Source organism: Biomphalaria glabrata, chromosome 4 (genome assembly GCF_947242115.1).
Source record: "Biomphalaria glabrata chromosome 4, xgBioGlab47.1, whole genome shotgun sequence".
NCBI lineage: Eukaryota > Metazoa > Mollusca > Gastropoda > Planorbidae > Biomphalaria > Biomphalaria glabrata.
The window spans coordinates 5758841-5768521 of record NC_074714.1 but is presented as its reverse complement, the minus strand read 5'-3'; the positions used below and the strand labels follow the sequence as shown (position 1 = coordinate 5768521).

The 9681-nt window shown below is 35.0% G+C and overlaps 1 protein-coding gene across 1 annotated transcript; it reads left to right on the top strand.

Annotated features, from left to right (window-relative positions):
• The first annotated feature begins 849 nt into the window (after positions 1-849).
• Positions 850-8119, top strand: LOC106061667 (uncharacterized). The gene is made up of 7 exons (XM_056026382.1): positions 850-947; positions 2159-3520; positions 4751-4926; positions 5062-5119; positions 6039-6146; positions 6312-6422; positions 7810-8119. The coding sequence occupies exons 2-7, from the start codon at positions 2194-2196 to the stop codon at positions 8007-8009; spliced, it is 1980 nt and encodes a 659-aa protein (XP_055882357.1). The 5' UTR covers positions 850-947; positions 2159-2193; the 3' UTR covers positions 8010-8119.
• Positions 8120-9681: the final 1562 nt, after the last annotated feature.

Sequence of the window (9681 nt, the reverse complement as noted above, 5' to 3'; positions counted from 1 at the left end):
TTAAAAGATCTACGCAAGTGTCAGTGTAGCATTCTTTGGTTCGGGTCTTTGTATCACTTTTTCTCAACCTACGTAAAATTACTTCGCTCCTGTGTATTTTAAATTAGTACATTTTCTATAGGCATTCAAGGTATTTGGCTAAACATCATTTTGGGGGCTCAACGGCTTTGCTTATGATTCCGGGCTCCTGGCTTTAAATCTCGGGAGGGCCGGGATTTTGAATATCGAGATTCTTTAGGCGCCCTTAAGTCCACCCAACTTTATTGGAACCTGACTTTAGTAGGTGAAAGTAAAGGCGTTGGTTAGAGAATCTGATAAAATGTAATGAAACATGTACAACAGTTTTAGGTTATGTATTGCCCATTAATTTAAGGACTATATATTTCTCTACCAAGCGAAACTCAAATTGTATGCTAGGTACTAACGTGATATTAACGCTCCTCCCCCGCCTCCCACCAAAGAAAAAAAAAAATTCCTACATACAATCTCTAACTATTCTTCAGCTTCTGAATTCATTTTCGCAACAGTTAATATTTGATAGGCTCAATGTTACATTTTAGCCGAAACTAATTTAAAAAAAAAAAAGCTCAGTTATTCTTAGTGTTGGACTACGTTATGTCAAATTATGCCTCCGTATAGGAGTATTTGTGTTTAAGTGAGTCTCAAATGTTTATGACAAGTGTAACAAATGTCTATGGATATTTGTTTCTGTTGGTCAGATGGTCACTTCTCCTTTGATCTTTTTAAAGATTTAGTTTCGATTTTATTTTTGTGTAAACATTTCGACAGATTAATTCTTTTTTTTTTGTTTTTTTTTTTTGACTTATCTCTTCTAAATGGTGTTTCAGCTTTGGGGCCAGTTACGTACGTTGAGTCCAGGAAAAAGAAGTATTCAGTGCATGAGCTGACAATACTAAGAACCTATGGACGACAACACTGGCCCACCAGTAATTCATCTTTTTGTTTATTTGTAAACATTAGGCTATTACCAGAATCTCATTACAACATTTTTTTTCAATAAGAAATCTTTTCTCTCTCTCTCTCTCTCTCTCTCTCTCTCTCTTTCTCTCTCTCTCTCTCTCTATATATATATATATATATATATATATATATTGTGATGTTTCTTCAGAAGTGAAGATTATTACATAGCGGCTCAAGTCAATGGCATAACACTATATCCATAGACATAAATAAATATAGACTGGCCGAAGGAAGTAACTTCATGTAACTTGAAAACATGTATATCTATTGTATTCGGATTTCCGAATTATGAAAAATTGCATGATCTTCATTCTTTGAGATTAAACAAAACTACACTGCCTCCTTATTTACAATATATATATAGGTGTGTGGCTGAAATAGATATGAATACTTAACTTTTATACTGCTCATAAATTCTGTATAATAAAGTACACAAAATTGCAAGTCACAAATTTTCGTTTCATAAAACTCTTTAATCGGCCAGTCTATATTTATTTATGTCTATGACTATACCATTCAGCCATTTTTCTCAGAAATTGATAATTTTGTATTGTTTCTATGATTTCTTTTAACGAAAAAAAAAAGTTCAATGTATGTCAGGACCATTTTATTTTAAGATCACTTTTGCCAGATAGATAATATACATTGCTATGGACTGCAAATATATTTCACTAGGAAGTTGAGTTTGCCATATAGGAAGACAGAGATTAACCAGAGAGACCATTTATAATTATTTTTTTTTTATTTACAAAATCAACTGGTTCGTAACATTTCTCAACAATTAGTAAATTTATCATTCTCTTAACTTAACTTTAAAAGAATACAATATTTAGAACAGCTTGCGTTATTTTGTTTGCTTGATTTGTAGAGGGGTTTGAGAGGGTGGGGAGAATATCATTGTCTCTTGCCCAATCTTTGCTTCTTTGTTTAGAGTAGGTAAACTAATATGAAAAATGTTAACACTAGTCTAACATTGTCATCGAATCAAAGTGTATTTTTAAGTTATTTGTAAATAGATCATCTTAACATACTTTTTAGCAAGCCTTCTCTAGTCACTTCTCAGTCCCATTGCAGTTTTAGTTTTCATCTATCATATTATCTAATTCTATAAGTGTTTTTAAAATGTTGTGTTTTTTATTTTTCATTCGTTTGCTTAAAATTTATTTTATTATTACAGAGAGTTAAGTTATCTTACAAAGGAAACAAAGTGTCATGCCATTTAGCAATAAAAAGAGAATTAGTGACAATGGGAGCACACAGATTAAAAGAAAAGTCCATGAACAAATTCTTTATGTCAACAACAGGAATAAGAAAAAGGAAAAATGTAAAAATATCAAGAAACCTGAAGACACGCGTGAATTGTACAATCTCAGTCAGACCAAGAAGTTCAGTTCACTTAGGGAACTCAAGGAGTCGATTGAAAGGCATGAATCTGAACCGGTTGGATGTGAATGTGTACGCGTGAACTCAAACTGCAGCCCAAAATGTGATCTGTTGGAATGTCCGAATAAAAATGACCACACAACGTGTCAACGTCTAGGAAATGATTTCTGGAATGAGAAATACAGGTTAAGGACATTTATAAAATATCCCAAATCAGCTGCTAAATCTGCGATCTATTTATCAAACGCTGGCTTTATTTACACCGGAACTGGACAGGATGGAGACTCCAGGGTAACTTGTGTATTTTGTGGAGTGACTATCAAGTCTTGCAACCTTCTTTGTGATCTAGAACAGTTTCACAAATCTTTATCTCCCGAGTGCCCAATGGTTTCTGGAAGCAGCTCTGCAAATATCTCGTTTACTTCTAGTGTGCGTTCTGATTCAGACTTTGATGTACTATTGCAAGAAGCAGAAAGACTTGGTAGTTTGCTACAAACTGATTATCAGCCCTCAGCGTTAGAGGAAATGGGCGCAGCAAATAGTTTTAAGCATTGTAAGAATAGTTGCGAGAAATCAAGCCACAAATCAGATACACCAACTTTACACCATCAATATTATCAAGAGATTAGTTCTTTACAATCTGAAAGAAATTCTGCTGTAAATGTGATACACGATTTACCAGAAAATTTGACAAGTTTCTTGATGTCACAGAGAAATGAGAATACCACGACTCCAGATGACATCTCACCTCAAGTGTCCAGCCAGAGAGAGGCTACAGATGTCTTATCATTACAGCCAGACCACATGCAGACCAACGGAAGCCAGACACAAAGTATTGAATCAAACAGATCTTCGAATAGTTTACACTCACTTTCTAATAGTGTCACATCTTCTACAACTCCAGAAACACGATCAAGCACGACGTCTCTTAATAGTAACACCAACATTCCAGCATCAACTACAAGTAATGAGCACTCGCCAGCTAACCCAAGCAGCCAGAGAAACCCAACCTACAGTGAGCTGGGCATCATCACGGACAGACCAAAACGTGTAGAGTATGCGCTGACATCAGAAAGGCTAAAGTCATTCAGCAGCTGGCCGAGAGGGCATTTCCTTGAACCAACTGACCTGGTCAACGCAGGTTTCTATTATAGTGGTAAGTTAAAATCTATTACTAGCTAAGATTTTATATTAAAATCTACCTCTCGCCCAGAGGTTTTGCTAGGCAAGGTTATCTATTCAGTTTATCGGCGCAAAACCTACCAATTACAAAGCTATGTAATATAGATTTTTTTTTTAGGATTTTTAATTTCTCTCGAGAGACTATTGAAATAGTGTAAACCTTTAAATACCTTGGTACTATCCTAGACAATAAACTAAATTTTACTGCAAATACTGATTATATAAGCAAAAAAGGGCATCAAAGATTACGATTACTAAGAAATATATCCTCGTTTAAATGTTAGCGAAAAGGCCTTGGCTTTGTGATAAATATAATATTTTAAGTTTCAATATTACTGCCTGGTATGGCAATCTGAGCATTACAAATAAAAATAAACTTTATAAAATCCTAAATGCTGCTGGTAAAATCATTGGCAAAAACAAACCCCATTTGGGCAGTTATTTGAGACGAACATTTATAACAGAGCCAACAAGCTCCTCGAAATAAAGAATCACCCTTTGTGTCAGGATGCAAAAATTGTAAGACAAATTTCCATACGGACAATAAAGATTTGTATTATTATAATTACTATTTACTTCGGTACTTTTCTTATATATAGAGACTAAGTATTTTAACACTTCACTTTTTTAATGCAACATGTTTTTGTTCTATTATCACTAATTCTAAAGCTTCTATCAGCTCATTCTGTCTGGTAAACATTTGAAATGTTTTCTCTCCCGCTTCCCACTCTCGGATCAAGTTGAAGCTTTAGACAATTATTTATTGTTTCTAAGAAGACATGAATCAATTTAGAAAACTAACCAGTTAGTCAATTAACTGCTATTAATTAATTACAATGTTTCATACCAAAAATGGAAATTAATCCTTCAGTAGGCCTATTAATAGATATGGATTTTTTTTTCTCCCCTTACGTACAAGAGAATTCTCCTGAAATCTTTCTTCACTCTGAATCTTTCAGCAATTATTTAGTGTACCTAAGAAATTATGAATCATTTAATAAAAAAATAACCAATTAGTGAATTATTTATTTGTAATTAATTATTATTGAGAGCTATTGTTATAAATGGGAAGTTCTTCCCCTTAGATAATCCCTTTTTTTTAAAAAGTATTTCGTATGTTTTGCTTGTTATTCAACGCTTCGTTCTGTATTTTAAATTATTTTATTTTTTATGAATACAATCTTCCAACAAACTGCCTCCCCAGGTAACGGAGACTGTGCCAGGTGTTTCTATTGCGGAGGAGGTCTCAAAAACTGGGAGGATGAGGACGATGTTTTGGTGGAACACGCCCGATGGTTCTCAAAGTGTGCTTACATTCGGAGCAAAATGGGCCAGGCCTTTGTCGATGCTGTCAAAGTGTTAAATGAATCGCATGATGTGGTAAGAGACTGAACCGTGAAATATATTTTAAGTTTTCATGACATAGTCATTGCCCTTGTTTTCTAGATTTAAACAAAAAAAAAAAAAAGGTTCATATTACTAACCACAATTAATAAAATTTCTTTTTATTTGTAGATTACGTTTAAAATGGTTACAGACCAAATGGGTGGTCAAGCATGCTCTGGTCAATTAGGTGAGTATAGAATCGATCTTTTCTTCTCTATCTCTATCAATCTGTATTTCTTTTAATCTTACGCTCTCTCTCTCTCTCTCTCCTACAGGTTCTCTTTCATCTATCTCTCATTCTCTCTATCTCAATCTCAACTCTCTCTCTCTCTCCTACAGGCCCTCTTTCATCTATCTCTCATTCTCTCTATCTCAATCTCAACTCTCTCTCTCTCTCTCGCTCTCTCTCTCGCTCTCCTACAGGTTCTCTTTCATCTATCTCTCATTCTCTCTATCTCAATCTCAACTCTCTCTCTCTCTCTCTCTCTCTCTTTCCATCTCACTATCTCTTTTTTTTTAAATACCTTGTATAAAGCGTATCTTTCATGCTTTTCAGTGGGGCAGGGGGGTATCGGAGAGAAGGTTTTCCGAGCTGCTTTTAGGCGCTCAGTAAACACAACTCTGCTCGTGTCGGGTGTCGAACCTTTTGAAGGTAGCCAGGGTCAAGCTCAGGCGTACTTAACCTCTTGGCTACACATCCAAATGTTCTTTCAATGTCTCTTTCTTTGTCTCTATCTCTCAGTATGACTCTCTCTGTCTCTCTCGCTATCTCTCTCTCTCTCTCTGTCTGACTCTTTCTGTCTGTCTGTCTGTCTCTCTCATTCTGTCTCTCTCTCAGTCAATTTCTTTCCAGCGCGCTCTTTCTCTTTCTCTGTCTTTCTCTCTCTATCTCTCTCTTTATCTCACTCTCTGTCTGTCTCTCTCTCTCTCTTCTATAACTGTAAATTTAGATTTATCGTATACTAGCCCGAAGAATTCCTAATATCAACGTATACTCTGTCTTGGATGTCTGCTTCCTATCTATGGCAATGTATCTACTTTATTATTTAATAAAAACATACGAAATACTGTTCAACTTTACAAACTGTAATTGCGACTTCCCACAGATCCCAGAGATAACCCACTCAGACGAGACCCAGCCGTTAAAACTATGGTAGATCTGGGTTATAAAGAATTGGATGCTTTGGAAATAGCTCAACTTTTGAAAGACAGAGGTCAGTAATTCTATAGTCATTAGTAATTGAATCATATTTCAGTCTCACAAGGCTCTTCCCATGTATGTGTTTCTAAATAGTGAAGCATTCTAAAACATGTTTACAATAATCTTTCACACATGTTTGCAATAATCAGCTTTAAAATAACTTCTTTTTTTTTTTTAGAATTGACCCTGACAGCTGATTTGTTGATAGAAACATTAACACAGGAAGGAAAAGTCGCGCAGACCAACTTTACGAACTTCGACCAGGAAACAACTTTCGATGAAGACAAAGGTACGTGCTCATGAATACATAAATAGACCAAGTTTCCAATCATTTTGTATCCGAAAAGTAATACGGGTCTGAGGGAGTGACTAATATAAGCTAAAACTAAAAAGCTCAATCATTCTGCCCAACTGAGTGGCAAAAATGAACAGGTAGTGGGAAGCTGGTATGCATAGGACCACGATTACAGTTAAATTTAAGAAAGCATTAACCCTTTACCTCCGTAATTATTTTTCAATATTTTGACAGACTTATTCTTTTTTTTTTCACATTTGTACATTCTACCCTGTTATGATTAAGCTTCAATAACATTTTTGTTTTTAATCAGAAAACCTCTCTTTTGTTATAGATTTTTAGAGGGAGAATGCATGCTCTTTTTATATAACACAAGTTATACTTTCTAAAACCAAAAATTATTTTAATGGGGTCAAATCAACAATGGAATCGTTAATTAGGAGAGAAAGAGTGAAAGAAGCAATTTATTTGCAGTATTCTTCTAAACTTCAGTTCAGTGCATTAAGTATCATATTTGTTCTCTTCTTACATTAGTTTTAATGGAGAATAGATTGTTTTAAAAAATGCCAATTTAATATTATTTAGTATTATTATAATAATTATTTAAATAATTGAATTAAATAATTAACGATTCCATTGAACAATCCATGGAAGGATCTTTTTACAAGTTTAATGATTATATGAACCGCCTAACCAAAAAAATCATAAAATGAGTCCTATTAATAATTAATTGAAAGACCCCAATGTACAATGCGTCGAAAGACGAAGATAAAAAATTGTAATTATTTCTTTTAGACCTTGCGATATACGGGGCAGATGATGTGGCCCACAGTTAGTGAGGATGTCATGTGGTCAACACAATAACAAACCGCCTTTAATTTTTTTAACAAATGTCAGGAACCACATGAGATGGGTGGACTTAGAGATGCAATAAATATCCAGAAATTTAAAAAAAAATCTTCACCAGGATTCGAACCAGAGACCCCATACACACCACGTCCCTAACGTTCAAGATAAAATAAAGTAGTATAGTACCCCTTTTAGGCCTTGCGATCTGTAGGGCACAAGATGTAAAGGTCATCTGTATAATTAAGTGGTCAACAGCTAACGAGGATGTCATGTGGCCAGTACAACGACCAACCGCCTTTGCTTTTCTCTAACTAATGTTAGGTACTCATTAGAGCTGGGTTGACTCAGAGGCGCCCATAATATCCCGAAGTTAAAATGTCAGTCTTCATCAGGATTCGAAGCCTGGACATCACTTTACCGCTCAGCCACCGCAACTCCTAATGTTGAAGATGCCACTTAATAATTCCTAAAATGATCCATGTAAATAACATTTGTCATGATACAGTGACCTATTTATTGAATGATTCCACAGAAAAGGTCAGACTGATAAAAGAAACAAATCTCCACCTTCGACAACAGACAGTATGTAAGATGTGCCTGGACAATGAGGTCTCTGTGGTCTTCTTGCCTTGTGGTCACCTGGTCTCGTGTTCTGAATGTTCGTCTGCTGTATCCAAGTGTCCGATGTGCAGAGCAGACGTGAAGGGCATTGTGCGCGCTTTTCTGAGTTGAATGAAAATAAGTTTGCAATCGCTCTTTGGGATCTTAACAGAGGCTATATGATGTAAAATTTTTTGTATTGTTTTCTGTTGTTGTTAATACGAATAAATTAAATACACACACACATTGTTTTTATTATTTTTATGTCAAAGTAAAAGTTATCTGGTGTCTATAATGTGAAGCCAACTTGTAACACTAACAAAATTAGCTTCACTTCCGGCATTTGACTATCAATGTCGCCAATTTCTACAATGAAGTGGCTAAATGAGGTATAGTTTTACACAGTGTGTGCTTGCCCAATGTGGTGTGGTCGGCAATGCCCGCGCCGAAAATAATGCCTATCGATTCTGTCAAAGTCTTACATGAATCTCGATTCCGAAGATTCAGAATAAGTGCAGCGTTTCACATGACAATACAAAACCCAGTTGAGACCTACATATTTTCTCGCATTTCATGCAGACAAAGCCATTGTCCGCTGACGGTCTATTTAGGTTTACTTTCCGTCTTCTGCGCCTGTCTTCACTAATGGCTTTTCTTTGAGACTCAAATGTTAGTCCCGCAGCTTTTGTGACAGCTCACATCTGCTGCCAGCTACTTTCCTCTATTTCAGTGAGGGTGAAATGGTGCCTAAGTGGATCTTTACAGGGCTTACGAGGAAGACCTCCTTTACGCCGTTCTCCTTTACACTCGTTAAAGAAGATCGTCTTTGAATTTAATTTGTGTGTCAAAGGAGTGTGCTCCCTTTTTTAATGGAATAAATATTTTTTTTAAATTCATTGGTATAAATTAAACATCTTTATCTTCAAATTGTGAAAGTAAAACAGAGTAAAAATTAAACCAAATGTAACTTAATATATTCGTGCTAAATTTAAATTGACATTCAGATAAAAATACTATCAAGTAGTATTAACTGGGAAGTGTAGTAAGATAGATATATAGGCCTATATATATGGTACACGTCTATCGGGAATTCCTGGTATTTAATAATAGTAACCGAATAGTTCTATATGTAGGACTACGACGATAAAGATCAACACCCCAATTGAAAACATTAAAATTGGCCTGTGTAATTGATAGGTGGCTTAAAGTACATACATTATAGCCTAATTTATAATTTAAGTTAATATGTTTAAACAGTCTTGACCATAAGGCCGAGCGAGAGATCGGGTAGCAGAGTTTAAAATAATCGAAATATGCCGAAGAGCTTGATTTTTAAATATAGGTTTTAACTCTTCCTCTCCGAAATTATTTACCACATTCAGGTGGAATCAACGTTGGTATCGTCTGTAGGAGAGAAAGAGTCAAAGAGATTTCAACGCTCTTTTTACACTTACTAATACACAATCTGTACTAGTTACTAAATTCACAGGAATACCAACAGTTTATACGACCTCGGCCTCAAAGTGGGCCCCTGTAAATTAAATTTAAACATTTTTAATTGAGATATGTAAACTAAATGTTAAAAATATGAGTTTTTTATTTATTTATTTTTGCAGTTTGTCCTTAGATTATTGTCTTTAGATTAAGAATATTTTCATGTTTAAGTCCTCTATAAACTTCTGCTCATTACCTCTATTCGTTAAATACCGCCATCTACAGTACTGTAATGAATTCGTAGATATTTTCTGATACAAATTTAACATTAGCAATGCTGTGACTAATATCAGTCAGTGAATGTTCAACT